Raw genomic sequence first — 19,284 nt, 5'->3', positions numbered from 1 at the left:
ATTCTTGAGCCTATCCATTGAATTTTTTGTTTCAGTTACTATATTTTTTAGTTGTTAAATTTCTGTTTGTTTCTCCTTTATATCCTCTGTTTCTTTGCTGAGATTTTCTATTGTTTCATCTGTGTTAAGCATTTTCATAATTGCTGAGTGAAGCATTTTTATGATGGCTGCTCTGAAATCTTTGTCAGATAATTCCAACATCTGTGTTCTCTCAGTGTTGACATCTGTTCATTGTCTTTTCTCATTCAGGTTGAGATTTTCCTTGTTGTTGGTGTGGCATCTGATTTTTTATTATGTCTAGGTATTTGGGGTATTATAAGGCTCTGGAATTTATTTAACTCTCATGTTTTACAGGCCTCCTTTGACAGAGTCTGGTGAAGTGAGATGTCACCTTATTACCAGGTAGGGATGGAAGTCCAGCTTCTCCACTTGGCCTCTTTGGTGGGTTCCAGGGTGGTGGTGGGGGCTTATTATTGATCAGTGGGAATAGGAGTTCAGCCTCTGCACTACACCTGTGAAGATACAACCCTGGTTGAGAGGGGAGTAGGTAGCTCCTTGTTGCTTTCCCAGTGATGTCCACTGACACTGTTGGCAGAAGTGCCCTTGTCACTGCTTAGCCTTGGTGAGAGCTGCAGTAGGCCTCCTCTGACATTGCCTCAGTGGGGTGGGGAAGGACGCTTTGTTATCTCTGGGTGAGGATGGAAGCCCAGAATCCCCACATGGTCTCCACTGTCACTGAGGGGCTGGAGCAGGGGGCTGGAGACTGGGGCTGCAGGTGCTTCTTATAGCCTGAAAAAGGTGGAAGTAAATCTAGACTCTCCACTAGGCCACAGCTGTTAGTCCTGGGGGTGAGGCTGCAGTGTTTTCTGTGGTGTTTGACTTGAGTATAGCCATTACTGTCTAAGTTTTCTGTCTTGCTGGACTGCCCCTTTCCTGGTCATTTGACTAGAGCGAGCAGGCTTTTCTTGGGGCAGCTTTTGTCTGCACTGTTGGCCTTTGTGGGTTGCCAGCTCTCACTCACCGAGCCACTTAGTATATGTGAGGCTGAAAGAAAACCCAGAGAAATCACTGCCTCAGCACTTTTTGGATGTCACGATCCCTAGCAATCTGCCTTCTTCACTCCAAGTTTCAGAGTCTTCCCAAGTTTTACATATAATGTCCAGAGTTTTCAGTTGTATTTAGCAGGAAGAATAGGTAATAGGTAAAATTATATCTACTTCATCTTCCAGAAGAGGAAGTCCCCATAATTATGATTTTTAAGACTTCATGTGGTTCCATGCATTTGTGCTAGTTTTACTTATATATGTTGAACAACCCTAAAGGTTTATGCAGGTTAGTACTTCTTTATTATGTATTTTATTATTAAAAGAGGCCCCCCTTTTTTGCTAATATTTTGAGCACTTTGGGCCTTAATTTCCACCTTAATATTATTTCTAGACCAGCTTCCATTTTCTTGCATTTGTCTGGTATATTGTATATTTTTTAAATTGTTATTGAATTGTAACATAATATAGAAAAGTACACACATGCACATTTAGCTCAATGATTTTTTAGCAGACAGAGCAAACCTGTACAACCACCACCTAGATCAAGAAATAAAACATTCTACTAACACTCAAGAAGCACCCACTGTGTTCTTTTCTAGTCACTAACTTCTTCTCAAGGAGTACCACCAATATCCTGACTTCTAATGGCATAGGTTAGTTTTATTTTTGAAATTTATATAAATGTAATCGTACAATTTTGATTCATTGCTCTTTTGGGATTGGCTTCTTTGGCCAACATAATATTCACAAGATGAGGTTCATGCATGTTATGTGTAGCAGTTTGTTCTTTCTTGTTGCTATATAGTATTACCTTATATGAATATAGGACAGCTTATTTATCCATTCTAATGTTAATGGGCATTTACGTAATTTTAGATTTTGAATAAAGCCACTAAGAACACCACCGTCCCCATCTTTTGGTAAATATATGTTCACATTTCTCTTGAGTATACACCTAGGGGTGGAATAGCTGGAGCATAGAATATTGCATATGTTCAGCTTTAATAGACACTACCAAAGTTTCTGCCAAATGTTCCTAAAAAACAAGAGTCTCAGGTGTTCATATCCTCACCAGCTCTTGGTTGTTTTCCATCTTTTTCATTTTAGCCATTTCTAGTCCATATGGAGGAATATCTGATCGTAGTTTAATTTACATTTCTTTGCTAACTAATGACGTTGAGCTATGCTTATTTACCATTTGAATATCTTCTTTGTGAAGTGCCTGTTCCTTTCACTCTTTTTCTATTGCTCCTACTGCTTTCTAAGAATTCTTGATATATTTAGGATATGAATTGTTTTTCAGATAAAGGTATCACAGTTATCTTCTTCCACTGGGATTTGCCTTTACACTCTTAATTTTGTCTTCTGATGAACAGAAGTCCTTAATTTTAAGGTAGTCCAATTTAATGATCTTTTACTCTACCAGCTATCAACACTTACTATGAAGCACATTAATTAAGGTAGAGTAGTACTGGTTCACAAGTAGACAAATAGGCCAATGGAAATACAGACTTTGGAAATGAACCCCCACATATATGGTCACAAAATAACACTGAAGAACAGCAAAAAAAGGATAGTCTTTTGAATAACTGGTGCTGGATCATCTTGACATCCACATGAAAGAAATGAATCTTGACCCTAACACATACCGCACACAAAAATCCTTTCTAGGAAGACTATAGATCTAAATGTGAAAAAGAGAAAAATAAAACTTTTAGAAGACAGCGTTAAACATCTTTCTCACCCTGACATAGGCAAAAATTTCCTAAGACATAACAAGTGCCAACCATAACAGGAAGAAGGATAAACAACATGGCATATTTCTGTCCAATGCTTTCACATTTCATATCTTTATCTTTTTTTCTTAGATATGTAACAATTATATTTTGTTTTTTTCACCCAATCCCATAGTCTTTGTCTTTTATAGGAGAATTCAGGTCATTCAGTTTAATTGAATTATAATATATTGGATTTTGTGCCTCCTATTATTTTATATTTACCATTTATTTTATTTAGTTGATATTATCATTCCTTCCCTTTTCCTATTTTTCTGGTTTGGTCACACTTCTCTTAATTCCCTTTATGCTCTTGTTATTTTGGATTTCTGAGAGATTGGAAATTTAATTTTTTTATTAATTTCTTATAGTAGTTGCCTTCATGTTCCTTACAAATATGATTGTTTATATTTTCACTATTACTAGATCCATATAGTGTTGTAATACTATATGGATCTAGTAATAGAGATGTGTAATTTACCTTCTCATTTCACTCAGTAGGTTTTCTCAGGTTATTTTAAATTTTCCATTTAGTAATAGTAATAATTTTATTTATTCCAAATGCCCGGTTATGTTATTTTTCTTTATTCAGGTACAACTATATATAAATTGCAAGAATCACTTCTCAAAACTGCTTTACTCCAGTTTTGAGGTTTCTGTTACTATTCAATTTATAATTGTTTATTCCCTTGAGTATATTCCTGAGATAGGAATATTGGCATATAATGCTATACATGCTTTCATAGCTAAAGTTGTCTCTTTTGCTCTGACAGAAGAATGGTATCAAGCTAGGGTGGGTTTAAAATTCTTGAATCTCAGTTCCTTTCTCTCAATAATTTGTAGACATTTTCTTCTAATATGGCTCCTAGTGTTGTAAGTTAAGTCTAGTGCCATTGTGATCCCTCTCCACTGTAAATAGCATGGAAGTGTTTTAGGTTTCCTTTTTATCCTTTAAATTCAATGCCAAACCAGATTTTGGGTTGACTGGGTTCCTCTGGGAGTCAAGGACTCAGGGGATTTCTGTGGGGAAGGATCAGTGGGTTAGGGTCCAAGAGGATTAGATAACCCAGGGCTTGTAGTAATCATTCATATTGGGGCAGTGAGCAACAATCTTGAGGGGCTCTTGAAGAAAAATAATTAGAAACATATGTGGGTAAGTGATTGGGACACTGTAGAAATTCTTGAAGTTTTTTAAGAGTTGGGAGATACGAATATCTGAAGTCATCTATCAGCACATGAGTTATTGATTGGGACACCGAGGTGGTGAATGATTGATTGCAAGCCTGGGGTTGCAAGTCTTTGGGAGTCAGTTTTGCGTCCCTACAGGGGTCACTGATTAGGACCTGTGGACATCAGTAATGGCAGAACTGTGTGAGTTAGTACATGATGGACCGGAAGGCCCATCACTGAGGGTTTTATGGGAGTCACTGATTCCATGTATGGGCTATGAGTTACGAGGTTCTGTAGGAGGTCATGTTTGGCCCCCAAGGGCCATTGAGCTTGCCAGTGGTTGGCTTTCTATTAAGGATGTGTTGCCTGTGTTGGTGATGATTTAAGGAGTCTACACCAACTGGGACACAGGTTCCAACAAGCAGTGTGGGTTATGCTTTCGCAGCCTGTGCAGACATGCTAGGTTTCAGGGCCCAGATGGGAGCTGGGGAAGGGAAGCAAACACTCTACATTTTCATCCTTGGCAGAAGAATGTTGGTTCTGTAAGTTGCCCAGAATGTACACTGAATTATACAGAAGCTTGGTTTATACATATGTGACATGGTCACCCCTCAGCTGGAGTACTTTGATGGTAGCAGGAAACAGAAATAATGTTTATTGTGATTCTGCCATGTATAGAATACCATATGGCACAGGTGTTAAGAAAATGCACTTTGAAACTAGGCATACTTGGGTTTGAATCTGTCCATCCTTCCTCCTAATCTGAGTGACCTTAGGGCAAATTTCTTATTATTTATGAACAGCACTATCTGATGGTAAGTAGGAATAAGAATAATAGTAATACCTAGTTCACAGGGTGAGTGTGAAAATTAAATGAGATACCTATTAAGATATGCCTTGCACCTTATGATAAAGCAATATTTAATATCAATGGAGTGTTTTCCAGGTGCCAAATAAGTGAACGCTTTAGAGGCATCATGCCATCTAACTCTGACAACCCTGTGAGACGGTGTTCTCACCCTCAGTTTTAAGATGAAGAAACTCAGACTAAAGTGACTTGCTCACACTCTAGCTGGAACATAGAAGAACTAGAGCTAGAATTCAGACCCTCATTCATTTTATTCTAAATCTCATGAGTTTTCAGCATACTCAACACTGATACTTGGTGTTGGTTTTACTGAACATTTCTCTTCCACAGTGCCCAGCACAGAGAGCTACCCCTTGGTGTCCCCAGGAAGCATTTGTGGGGTGAATGCTGAATGACTGACCACATGGAGTCTCTGTGGAGCCTCTGGGCCAGACCCCCTAGTGAAGTCTGCAGGCTCTTCCTTCCCACCCCGGCAGCTGCCTGAGCCCACAGGTGCCTGCCTGGCGTCGAGCTCCTGGGAAGAGCAGCATTGTCAGCAAGAGAGCCTGAGGGCTGAGGCCCAGCGGGAACATGCCAGCAAACAGGAGCTCGCCCCCATGGTCCCTGGGCCTGGCTGAAGGGGGCCATGGTGGCTTGTGTGAGGTGAGCAGGCAGAGGACCTCAGGGTAGGAACTCATTCAGTGAGGAGATAGACCCAGCCTGTCACCAGGCCTCCAGGCAGGGCCAGGTGGCTCACAGGAGCCACAGACTATGGACTTGCTGCTCCTAAGACAGCTCACCATCCTCCTGAGATGTGAGCACCACGTGGGTGGTGCCCCACAGCCAGAGCCTTGTGCATTTCTGTGAAAAATGTGATGTGGCTGATGGAGGAAAGGTGGGGTGGGAGGGTCAGCCCCACAGCTGGGGAAGGGGGAGGCAGCTCCCTGCAGGGGGTCTGCAGTGGATGTTCAGGTGGGGGTGGCCACCAGCCCTAGCCAGGAAATGCTACCCTTGACCCCCAGCACTGGCCCTTCACTCTCCATCAGCCTTTTGCAGGTGCTCACCCTATCCTCACCAGAGCCTCCTTTCCCCCTGGTCCCTGAGATTTGCTGATTTCTCCTCTATCCTGATCTAGGGCAGAAAATCCCTTTCTTTGGAACTTAGAGGATGGCAGGGTAGGAGGGTGACAACAGTTTCTAGGCCCCTTCTAGTTCTTCCTCCTTTCAAAGATGAGTTACATGGCCTAAGAAGGGACATGACTTGCCCCAGCAGCTGACTGTGAGTGATAGCACTGGACCAGAACCAGGTCTCCTGAATGTGTCCTCCACCCTAACCACACTACAGCCAAGACCAAATTTCCCACTTAAAGTTTCCCTGGAGATTCTGTAAACAGAGGAAGACAATGAGAAAGCCAGACCCTAGACCCTGCCCAACAGCTTCCTCCTGTGGATGCTGTCACCTCTGGGACAGGCTTGTTGTCAAGGGGCTCAAGGCCATGTCTTCATTAGGGTATTAAAATTTTTTAATTTATTTTTATTTTTTATTTAATAATTTCATTATATCATAATAAAATATTAGAAAATGCAAGTAAACAAATAGAAGAGCATAAAACACATCTTGTAATTCCAGTACTACCCCAAATTGACCGTTGTTAACATACAGCTATCCTCCCTTTCGGTTGATGTTTCCTTTGTATGTGCATGCATGCATGTATGTGGGTGCACGTGTGAGGCTGTGAGTGTGCATGCAAACCACACATTTGCGTTATACAGCCCAAGTTTAAAAAGGAATCATGGTATTTGGTTGCCTCCTTTTTAACTTAACAGTTTGACATAGTTTTCTAGGCAATAAATATTTTTCTTCATATACACATGATGCATAGTATTATGTCCCTGGGATAAACTATAATTAAGCAATCCACTATATGTGCATTTAGGGTGTTTCAGGTTTTTTGTTGTAGTTAACATTGCTGTGGTAAAATTCCTACACTTAAATCCTTTTGCCTAAGTCACTGAAATGTCTTTGGCCAAGGTATAGGGGCACTGAATGGTAAATAAACTGCTGCCACACAGCAGCGCGCTTCTGTCCAGTGGAAAATCACCTTTGTCTAGGTTCTCATAGACCCACAGGTTGGAGCCACAACAATGTAGTCCTCCCAAGTCCTTCTGCACATGGCCTTCAGCCTAGCCAATGTGTGGAAATTTCTGGATGAATGATTCTGGGCTCTGCAAGGCACATTTCCCCATTCATCTCTTCCTTCCCAGCCACAGATCTCTGCTTCTTTGCAAGAAGAGATGGAAATGACCCAGACCCTGCTGAATATTCTTTATTCACTTATTTATTTGTTAGGTTCTTGTTTTTTTCATTAGAATTTAGGGAGCAGTGAATGGGCAGAGATACCAACGAACAAGTAAAATTATCCCCAGGGGTGGAGAGCAGCCAGTTGGACCAGGAAATGGTGGCTGAAGCTCAAAAACAAGCAGAGGTCAGTAAGAGAAAGAACAGGGAACAGCTGGCGGGACCCTGGTGTACTTACTGAGATGGAGAACAGCTGGGGGGCCCAGGGGCAAGCAGGAGTGTAATGGAACAAACACAGGATATGGGAAACATGTGCCAGGAGGCTGGGGCACAGCAGAGAGACCAAGAAACAGTTATCAGGGCTTGAGAAGAGGTAATAGTGCAGAGTAAGGACAAGCTGAGGGTCCTAGAACAGGGGAATCTCAAAATAGGAAAGACCAGGAGATAGAGAAACCAGACAACAGTCAGAGGGAGCAGAGACCATCCAGAGGGATGAGGAAACAGAAGATTTGGCTAAACTGGAAAGATCAAAAAGGTTTGGTGTGCTGGGGAAGAGCCTGTGGGATAAGCAACTTTGTGGGGCACCAGGGTCCAGAGGAGAATCTAAGGCATGGGGAGAAGCTGAGGCACCAGGGAGCAAGAAATAGGAAAAATGGGAAAGATGAGCCTGGGAGGTGGTAGCAGCCAGAGGAAGGAGGGTCCAGTTGCTGAGGCTGTAGAACAGGTGGAAGAGCAGGGAAGGGACAGACCCACGGACCTGTTGAGAGAGAGAACGTCTTCCATGGGCCACATGGAACAAGGAACAGTCGTTGAGGATGGGGAACAGCAAAGCTATGCTAGGTGCTGGGAGTTCCCTGGTTTTCCCAGGGCCTAACCAGAGGACTAGGAAACAGCAAAGTGAGCCCTGAAAATGCATCTGGTGTTGGATAGCAGCCTGAGGGACCAGGTAACAGCTAGAGGGAGAGAGAACATCCAGAAAGCAGAGTATCTGTTCCTGAAACTGGTTAGCAGTCAGAGACCCCATGTAGCAGGCACTGGCATTAAGGGACAGTTGCAGAAGCCAGGGAGAGGCTGGGGAACAGCCGGAGTTCCCTCGGACACAGTGACAGGGGTTCCCTGGGACATGGGACTTCAGTGCTCAAACAAGGAAAGTCCTAGGCAAACTGGGACAGTTGATCACCTGCACAGGAAACAACCAGAGGAACCCACCAACATTCAGATGTGATGTAAGTGATGGAGAAGGTGAAAGTACAGAATCCAGTTGCAGCACAGAGCACACAGAAGTACACTCTGGTGGCTGAGCCTAGGATAGGAGCCAGGTATATCAGCACTCTGTGAAGTGTCCATGGACCAGACACAGGAGCATCGGGCACATGCAAGTGTATTAGAAATGCATTCCAGGACTGCCCAAGGAGAAGAGAACTGGACTGGAGAGCAGTCAGAGGACTTAAAGGGCAGTTGATTTGCATCAGCTAGAAGGAATGAGACTAGTCAGGACCAGGGAACAGCCAGATGGACTAGGGCACAATCAGACACACAGTGCCACAGACTAAGGATCAGCTAGAGGGACAACTGTTGAAGGGAACACAGGACAGTCCAAGGCACCAGGGATCAGTCAGAGGGAAGACAAAATGGGAGGCATAAAACAGTTGGACCAGGGACAATCAGAGGAAGCAGTAAACGGGGCATCAGGAAAGAGAAAGAGATCAGGGGACAGTCAGAAGAAACAAAAATTTAGAGGCAACAGTAAACAGAGGGACCAAGGAAGAGCCTAAGGGGACCAATCACAGGGAGCCAGCAAAGGGAGCAGGGAGAAGTCGCGACAGAGTGGGTAGGGGAAGCCAGGGGGAGGAGCTTTGGGGCTGAACAGAACAGTCAGAACAGGAAACCCGTATGGGAAACAGGCAGAGGGAGCAGGACGGATCCTGGCACCCCCAGCCAAGGGCGACGTTGCAGAGACGCTGGGTAACTGGCCGTGGATAAGAGCAAGAGAACCAAGTGCTCAGGAACACTTGAGGCAGTCCAGTATGGGCCCTGGAAGCCCGCCTGCCAGGCTGGGGTAGGGTGAAGAAGGGCAGGCTCATCTCGCAGGAGGGGATGTAGATGTATGCTAGGGCAGGAGTGAGAGCAGCCCAGAATGGGAAGGACTGAGCCCCAAGCAGATAGCAGGGTGCCGCAGAGCAGATGGCCAAGGAGAGGCCAATCCTGGCAGCCCACTGCACCCTGGAGGTGAGAGCTCAAAATGAGCTAGAACTGAGAGGACCTGAAGGGAGGTACTGGCCTTGTGGTTTGCTGGAGAGCCATGAGGAGCTGGAGTGGGAAACCTCCCCTAGGATGAGGAAGTCCTTATAGGGGTCCTGGTGGTGGTAGGGACATAGGCCATCCTCCATGGTAGAAACAGGCCAGAAAATCAAACCTTTTCATATGTGGTGAGTGAGGCTGGAATCTGGGTGTCTGTTATAGCAACTTTGTCCCCAAATCTCCCTGCATTACTCCACACCTGCCTACCCAGCCAGGATGGGGTCCAAAGCTTCTATTTGGTGAGGAAAGGGATCAAAGAGGGGCATCCATGTGCAGTATACCTTGTATATAATAATCTTGTGTCTGTTAATGATCACAATGCCTGGCATGGTCTTCTTACACTTCCCCTGCAAATGTGGCCTTGGTGACTCCCAGGGAGGGAGGGAAAGACAGGTGAGGAGAATCTTTCCACTTGGGCTGCCTGGAGTTGTTAAAATGTTGCACAACGTCAAAAGATAGTATGTTTTGTCTTCCATACTGGTTGGTAAATAGTCCCCATCACCAAAAACCTGCTGGTCTGCCCTGGACTTACTGGCAATAGAGCAAGGTCAGGAGGGCGGGCTGGCAGAATGAGAATTCCCTCCAGCCTGACTCCAGGGCTCTCCCTGGATAACTGCCCTTGGGTAATGAAAGAGGGCAGACCAGGGCTGTTGCTAGAGGCTCAGGTGGAGGTCCTGCTCTCAGCAACCCTCGGGGCTGTGCCCAGGAGAGCTGATGGGTGGAGAAGTGCCCGGGGTGTTGGCAGATCTGCCTTGGGGAGCTGCTGGTAGTGGAGCAAGTCCTGTGAGTTCCCTTCCTGCCCTGGGCTACTGACCACTCACCAGCAAGGGGAGGATGACCGGTGCCTTCAAAGACCAAAGGGTTTTTTGATGAATAAAGTTTCCTCATTTCCTCATAGTTAAATCATTAGACCTTTTTTTCTGATACTTAGCACATTTTCTGTCTTGTTTAGGAAATCCTTACCTACCCCAAAGCCTAAATAAATACTTAGCTAAATTTTCTATTAAGACTTTTAAAGTCTTGATTCTTTTGAAATAATTTCAAAATTAAAGTGAAGTTACAAGAGTTGTACAAAGAATTACATATGCCCTTCATTCAGTCACCACTTGTGAACAATTTGCCACATTTATTTTCATTCTCTTCTCAGTTTACATATGTATGTACATGTGTGTAAGTGTGTATACACACAGATATATTTAAAACTTTATTTTTGGAGCCATTTGAGAGTATTTGCAGACATAATTCCCTCTACCCCTAAATACTTCAACGTGTATCTCTTAAGAGCAAGGTTCTTACATAACTACAGTATAGTTATCCAAATCAAGAAAGTTCATATTGATATAGTACTGTCTAATATACAGTGTATATTATCTAATTACCTAGTATACAAGGTGTGATATAGTTTCCCCACTTGGCACAATAACTTCCTTTCTCACAGTTTCCTCTGATCCAGGATCTAGTCCACGTTCATGCACTGTATTTAGTTGTCATGTCCCTTTAGTCTTGAATCTGAACAGTTCCTTAGCCTTCCCTTGACTTTCTTGACACTGACTGTATGGGAAAATGTCCCTCAATTTGGGTTTGTTTCTTGCTTCCTCATAATTAAATTCAGGTCATTAATTTTTGTCAGGAATATCACAGAAATGATGTGTTTTTCTCAGTGCCTCATTGTCAATAGACTTTCAAATGTCAATTTTTCTTTTATTAATAATATTAACTTTGATCACCTAGCTAACATGGTGTCTGTCAGATACTATATAAAGTTACTGTCTTCCCTTTTGTAATTAATAACTTATGGGGAGATACTTTGAGCCTATGTAAATATCTTATATTTCATGCTTTTGTCCACTGATTTTAGCATCCAGTGGTGATTCTTGCCTGTAACAATTAATTACTGTGCTGTTTCCCTAATGGGGTTTTTTGAATTCCATCATTTCTTCTACATGAATTAGTTGGCATTCTAGTACAAGGAGAAACACTCCTCTGTGTGATTCTGAAAGGACAACTATATGCCAGGCACAATGAGCACCCCTCGATTTGCCACTAATAGGAACTAGAGCTTGGAGAAGTGAATCACTCCAAGGTTAGAACAGAGAAAGTACCAAATGATCCTGAAGTCATTGTTCTAGAAAGTAATGAAGTGCTCAGAAGATGCGGGCACAAAGGACACAGGAACCACCTGAAGGAGCTCCCTCTGGCCAAATCTGGGACAATTTGAGTAGCAAAATAAATAATGATAGTAATAGAAAAGTAAGAAGTCACTAGTCTATATAATAGGTAGGTACTTAGGTAGGCATATAGATAGGGAAGAAGTAAATGCTCCTTTTTAATTAGCATTCTGATCTCTTTTTGGTGCCTTCGCTCCTCCAGTCTTTCTGAGGATAATACTGGTAGTTTGTTAAAAATTTTTTATTTTGAAACAATTACAGATTTACAAGGAGTTGCAAAGATGGTACAGGGAGGTCTCATGTACCCTTTCCCCAGTTTCCCCTAGTGGTTACTTCCTGCACCACTGGAGTACAATACCACAAACAGGAAACTGACATTGCGACAGCATGTGTGTAGTTCTCTGCCATTTTAAACATGTGTAGATTGCTGTATGATAATCCAGGCACAGAACCATTCCATCACTGCATAGGTCTACTGGTGTTGACGTTCTACCAGTTAGAGTGAAATGTAGAAAACTTAGCTCCAATTCCTTTATCCTCCCCAGTTTATAATATAATTGTCTTAAGTATTTCCTCTACAGACATGGAGTCCCACATCAGGCAATGCTATACTTTCTGCTTTAACCTTCAAACATAATTTAGAAAACTCAAGAAGAAAAGGAAAGTCTATTGTATTTACCAACAGTTTTGTTCTTTCTGCTTTTTCTTCTTCCCTGATGTTCCAAGATTCCTTCTTTCATCATCCTTTCTGTTCAGGGAACTTCTGTTAACCATTCTTTTAAGGTAGGTCTGCTGGCAATAGATTTTCTTAGTTTTCCTTAATCTGAAAATACTTTGATTTCCCCCTCATCTCTTCTTTCTTTATAACAAACATATTGAGATATAATTCACATACCATACAATTTACCCATCTAAACTGTACAGTCCAGTGGGGTTTTGTATATTTATGGATACATGCAATCATCACCACAATCGATTGTAGAACATTTTCATCACCTCAAAAAGAAACCCCATATCCTTTAGCCCTCAACCCCCTCACCCTACTACCCCTCTGCCTGCCTCCCCCCAACCCTAAGCAACTACTAATATACTTTCTGTTTCTATATACTTCACTATTCTGTAAGTTTCACATCAGTGGAACCATATCATCTATGGTGATTGTGTCTAGTGTCTTTCACTCAGCATAATGTTTTCAAGGAGCTCCCTCTGGCCAAATCTGTAGCAAAATATAATGAGTAGCGAAATATAAATGACAGTAATCAATGATAACCCAGTGAATAAAGTAGGAAGTCACCAGTCCACATAATAGGTAGGTATGTGTGTATGTGTGTAGGCAGAGAGATAGGGAAGAAGTGGAGCACATTGTACATGTATGAGTTGTAGTGTTATCAGTACTTAATTCCTTTTTATGGTTGAATAATATTCTGTTATACAGATGTGCACATTTTATTTATCCAAGTCAGCTAATATACACTTGGGTTGTTGACATCTTTTGGCTATTATGAGTAATGCTGCTATAGACATTTGTGTACACCTTTTTATGAGGACATATATTTTCATTTATCTTGAGTATACACCCAGGAGTAGAATTGCTGGGTCAAATAGTAACTCTGTGTTTAAATGTCTGAGGACCTGTCAGACTGTTTTCCATAGCAGCCACACCATTGTACATTCCCACTAGCAGCATATGAGGTTTACAATTTCTCTTCATATTTATCAACACTTGCTAGTATCTGACTTTTTGATTCTAGGCATCCTGGTGGGTGTGAGATAGTATCTCATTGTAGTTTGATTTGCATTTCTCTGATAATTAATGATGTCAAGCATCTTTCCATGTACTTATTGGCCATTACTGCTTCATTTCTTAAGGATAATTTTGCCAGATACGGAATTCAGGGTTGACAGTTCTTTTCTTTCAGCACTTGAAGAATGCTGTGCCACTTCTCTCCTACACAGTTTCTGATGAGAAATCCGCTGTCCTTTTGTTTATCCCCTATAGGTAAGATGTCATTTCTCTTGCAGATTTCAAGATTTTTTCTTTGTCTTTAATTTTCCAAGTTTGATTATAATGTGTCTTGATATAGGCTTTTGGTTTATCCTTTTGGGGTTTGCTCCACTTCTTGAATCTCTAGGTGATATCTTCTACCAAATTAGAGAAATTTTCAGCCAGTTTTCAAATACTTTTTCAGCCGTACACTCTTTCTCCTCTCCTGGGACTTTGATGACTTGAATACCAGATGTATCATTATAGTCTCACAGGTCTCTAAGACTCTGCTCATTTTTTTTTTTCAGTCTATTTTCTTTCTGATGTTCAGATCAGATTGTTTCTGTTGTTCTATCATCAAGTTCTATGTTTTTTTTCCTCTCTCCTCTCTATTCTGCTGTTGAGCTCACCCACTGAGTTTTTCAATTTTAGTTATTGTATTTTTCAGCTCTTAACTTTATGTTTGATTCTTCTTTATATCTTTTATTTCTTTGCTGAGACTTTCTATTTTTGCATTTCTTTTAAGTATACTGAAACATTTTTATGATGACTGCTTTAAATTTCTTGTCAGATAATTCTAACATATGTGTCATCTTAGTGTTGGTGTCTGTTGACTGTTTTTTCTCACTCCAGTTGAGATTTTCCTGCTTCTTTGCATGATGCCTGATTTCCAGTTATGTCCTGGATATTTGGGGAACTATGAGACATGGGTATATTTAAATTTGTGTTTAGCGGCCTTCTGTGACACTGTTCTGCTAGCAAATGAGAATCTCCTCCTTGCTGCCTGGTGGAAGTGGAAGTTCAGGTTCTCCATTTGGCCTCCTTTGACACCCCAGAGGGAGACAAGAACCTTGTTGCTGCTGGGTGGCGATAGGATTTCAGGCTGCCCACCAGACTGCCTCTAACACTACCCTGGTTGTGAAGCAGAAGGGCACCTCATTACTGAGTGGAGGTGCAAATCCAAGATCCCCACAGCCTAACCTGACACTGTGGGGAAGGGGCTCATTACCCCCAGGCAGGGAAGACACTCTAGGCTTCCCACTCAGCCTTTGCTGCTGGAGATGGGAGTGATGGCTGTAGTTTTTTCTGTGATGCTTGGCTAAAGTAGGGCCGTTATTATGTAAAGTTTTCTCTCTTGCTATGTTGCCCCTTTCTCAGGGCTGTTTTTGTCTGTGTCAGTTGGCATTCTGGGTTGCCAGCTTCCCCAGCATCTAAGTCCAAGATATATGGAGCAAAAAGGAAACTCAGGGAAAGCACCATTGTGTCATTCTGTAGGTCTTAGCAGGAGAAACAGAGAAAATCATGTCCGTTCCACTTTGGTCCCATTGGTGATTTTTAACTTAATTTTTTGAATATGTAATACATTTGCATGGTTTTCTCCTCCAACTTCCCAAACTCCTTAGCCACAAAAACAGTCTTGATTTGTTTGTGGGTGGGTGATTGGGGTATATGCTTATAGATTAAGCAAATAAAAGCAACTAAGAAAATATCCTTAATATTTTTCCACAAAGATAATAGATACTGTTACTGTTATGTTGAACACTGATTTTTTTATTAAAGTATTGTTGATATATAATCTTATGATGGTTTCACATAAACAACACTGTGATTTCAACATTCACCCATATTATCAAGTCCTCACCCCCTCTATTGCAGTCACTGTCTATCAGCGTATTAACATGCTGTAGAGTCATTACTTGTCTTCTCTGTGCTGTACTGCCTTCCCTGTGACTTACCTATATTGTGATTGCAAATGATAGTGCCCCTCAATCCCGTTCTCCTTCCACCCACCCTCCCTTACCCCTCCCCTTTGGTAATCACTGGTCCCCTCTCAATGTCTGTGAGTCCACTGCTATTTTGTTCCTTCAGTTTTTCTTTGTTGTCATACTCCACAAGTGAGTGAAGTCATTTGGTATTTGTCTTTCTCCACCTGGCTTATTTCACTGAGCATAATACCTTCTAGATCCATCCATGTTGTTGCAAAAGGTAGGATTTCTTTTCTTTTTATGGCTGAGTAATATTCCATTGGAACACTGATTTTTAAAATTATTGTTAATTTTTTATCATGAAATATCGCACACATTTTGAATAATGCTGCTGTAAATATTCTTGAGCATGACTCCTGTTGCACATATTCCAACTGGGCATATCTCTGAATGGAAGCACTGTGTTCTAGTGTATGCATGATTCAGCATTACCAGGTAAAGCCAAAATGCTGTCCAACATTGTACCAATTTACACTGCCATCAGCAATATGAGAATTCTCATTGCACCAATTCTCAACACTTCATATTGTCAGCCTTTTTCATTGAAGACATTCTAGGGGTTGTGTAGTAGTATGTCATTGTGGTTTGAATTTGCATTTCCTGGTTACTAAGGAGGTTAAGCCTTTTTTGAGTTTATTGATTCATTGGATAGCTCTTTTGTAAAATACCCACTTTTCAAATCCTTTGCCCTTTGCACTTTTTTACTAGGTGGTCTCTTCTTATCAGTTTGTAAGAGTTCTTTACATCCTCCAGATATGAGCCCTTTGTCAGTATGTGCTGCAGATGTCTTCGGAGGCTTTCCTTTTTTCTCTTATAATGCTGTCTTTTAAAAGAATAGAAGTTTTAAACTTTAGTGTAGACAGACTTGTCAATCATTTTCTTTTTTTTTTTTTTTTTTTTTTTTTTAATAATTATTTTTTATTGAAGGGTAGTTGACACACAGTATTACATTACATGAGTTTCAAGTGTACAACACAGTGGTAGAACATTTATATACATAATTCTAGGTTCCAGCTATCACCCTACCAGGCTGTTACAATATCTTGACTATATTCCTTATGCTATACCTTACATCCCGGTTACTAATTTATTTTACCATTGGAAGTCTGTCCTTTTTTTTTTTTTTTTTTTTTTTTTTGTGAGGGCATCTCTCATATTTATTGATCAAATGGTTGTTAACGACAATAAAATTCTGTATAGGGGAGTCAATGCTCAATGCACAATCATTATTCCACCCCAAGCCTAATTTTTGTCAGTCTCCAATCTTCTGAGGCATAACAAACAAGTTCTTACATGGAGAACAAATTCTTACATAATGAATAAGTTACATAGTGAACAGTACAAGGGCAGTCATCACAGAAACTTTCGGTTTTGCTCATGCATTATGAACTATAAACAGTCAGTTCAAATATGAATACTCATTTGGTTTTTATACTTGATTTATATGTGGATACCACATTTCTCTCTTTATTATTATTATTTTTAATAAAATGCTGAAGTGGTAGGTAGATACAAGATAAAGGTAGAAAATATAGTTTAGTGTTGTAAGAGAGCACATGTAGATGATCAGGTGTGTGCCTGTAGACTAAGTGTTAATCCAAGCTAGACCAGGGCAATAAAACATCCACGTATGCAGAAGATTTCTCTCAGAACGGGGGGGTGAGGTTCTAAGCCTCACCTCTGTTGATCCCCAATTTCTCACCTGATGGCCCCCCTGCGACTGTGCCTGTCTTAGGTTGTTCCTCCCTTGAGGAATCTTACCCGTCTCTGGCTAACCAGTCATCTTCCGGGGCCATACAGGGAAATGTGAAGTTGGTAAGTGAGAGAGAAGCCTTATTGTTTGAAAAAGTTAGCTTTTTACTTCTTTGCATATTTATGCCCTGTGGCTTCTATGCCCATCATTTGTCTTGAGGTATCTTTACCACTTGGAAGAATTATGATACTCGGTAAATTTGATATGAGGCACGAATTCTATTTAAGGGTTGTAATTAGGAAGGAAGAAGAAAAGCTATAGAAGTAGCAGGCGGAAGAAAACATGGGAAGATTGATTATTTCTTTGATATATCTTCTTGTAGAGTAACTTCAGCATGTATAGGTTTTAAGCTACTACTTAAATTGCACACACACATTAACATAATAGGAGTATAGTTACATAACCAAAGCATATCTGTAATTACTAGCCATCTGCAGTGAAACCAAGAAAACCAGTTAGGCACCTTAGGCATTTGTGAAAACTTATCTATGATATGGTGGATATTGTCCAAATGAACTTGAACAGTCTGAGAGAAATCAGACAAATTAAAACAACCCATTCCTGGGGACTGTTCACATGCCATATGTTCTTTTAACAATAAACAGTTTGTAGTTGTAAGACTTTGGAGCGCTACAATTTGCACTTCTCCAAATTCTTGGTTGAGTTCAAACAGTATAGATCCAGTCCAATTTTGTTGTTTTACTGTATGCACAGGCCAGCTTAGATATCTCCTTCCTCATTCCCATGGCAAGTCCAGGAACTGGTGGGATGAGTGCATCTACAGCTGTAGCAGTGCGTGGATCTTTGTTGGGGTTTTTTGATGATCATCTTCTGGCATGAGTCTTCCAGAGAGTGCAGATGTTGGAAGTTCTTTTTCATATCGTATCTTAGTTCATTTTCGGGGTAGCCCAATTAGGCTTTGATCCTCTGTATAAACACAAACAGACCCTTTGCCTACACTTTTATATGCCCTTTATACCCTTGTGTAGAACTCGTTGGAGGTTACCACACAGGAACTGCCCTTTTTTTTTTTTTTTTTTGGTATCACTAATCTACACTTACATGACGAATATTATGTTTACTAGGCTCTCCCCTATACCAGGTCTCCCCTATAAACCCCTTTACAGTCACTGTCCATCAGCATAGCAAAATGTTGTAGAATCACTACTTGCCTTCTCTGTGTTGTACAGCCCTCCCTTTTCTCCTACCCCCCCATGCATGTTAATCTTAATACCCCCCCCCTTTTCCCTCCCTACCCACCCATCCTCCCCAGTCCCTTTCCCTTTGGTACCTGTTAGTCCATTCTTGAGTTCTGTGATTCTGCTGCTGTTTTGTTCCTTCAGTTTTTCCTTTGTTCTTATATTCCACAGATAAGTGAAATCATTTGGTATTTCTCTTTCTCCGCTTGGCTTGTTTCACTGAGCATAATACCCTCCAGCTCCATCCATGTTGCTGCAAATGATTGGATTTGCCCTTTTCTTATAGCTGAGTAGTATTCCATTGTGTATATGTACCACATCTTCTTTATCCATTCATCTATTGATGGACATTTAGGTTGCTTCCAATTCTTGGCTATTGTAAATAGTGCTGCAATAAACATAGGGGTGCATCTGTCTTTCTCAAACTTGATTGCTGCATTCTTAGGGTAAATTCCTAGGAGTGCAATTCCTGGGTCAAATGGTAAGTCTGTTTTGAGCATTTTGATGTACCTCCATACTGCTTTCCACAATGGTTGAACTAACTTACATTCCCACCAGCAGTGTAGGAGGGTTCCCCTTTCTCCACAGCCTCGCCAACATTTGTTGTTGTTTGTCTTTTGGATGGCAGCCATCCTTACTGGTGTGAGGTGATACCTCATTGTAGTTTTAATTTGCATTTCTCTGATAATTAGCGATGTGGAGCATCTTTTCATGTGTCTGTTGGCCATCTGTATTTCTTTTTTGGAGAACTGTCTGTTCAGTTCCTCTGCCCATTTTTTAATTGGGTTATTTGTTTTTTGTTTGTTGAGGCGTGAGAGCTCCTTATATATTCTGGACGTCAAGCCTTTATCGGATGTGTCATTTTCAAATATATTCTCCCATACTGTAGGGATCCTTCTTGTTCTATTGATGGTGTCTTTTGCTGTACAGAAGCTTTTCAGCTTAATATAGTCCCACTTACTCATTTTTGCTGTTGT

General features: G+C 41.4%; 1 protein-coding gene across 1 annotated transcript in view; it reads left to right on the top strand.

Moving 5' to 3' along the window:
• The first annotated feature begins 352 nt into the window (after positions 1 to 352).
• ZNF41 (zinc finger protein 41) overlaps positions 353 to 19,284 on the top strand; it is a 41,253-nt gene continuing 22,321 nt past the window's right edge. The window contains exon 1 of the mRNA XM_036907419.2: positions 353 to 402. Within this exon, the coding sequence (XP_036763314.2) occupies positions 385 to 402 (18 nt within the window). The 5' untranslated portion in view covers positions 353 to 384. The remainder of the gene's footprint in view (positions 403 to 19,284) is intronic.

This window comes from Manis pentadactyla, chromosome X, assembly GCF_030020395.1.
Source record: "Manis pentadactyla isolate mManPen7 chromosome X, mManPen7.hap1, whole genome shotgun sequence".
In the NCBI taxonomy this organism is placed as follows: Eukaryota; Metazoa; Chordata; class Mammalia; order Pholidota; family Manidae; genus Manis; species Manis pentadactyla.
Note: the sequence above shows the minus strand (reverse complement) of the source record. Positions and strands in the feature narration are given on the sequence as shown.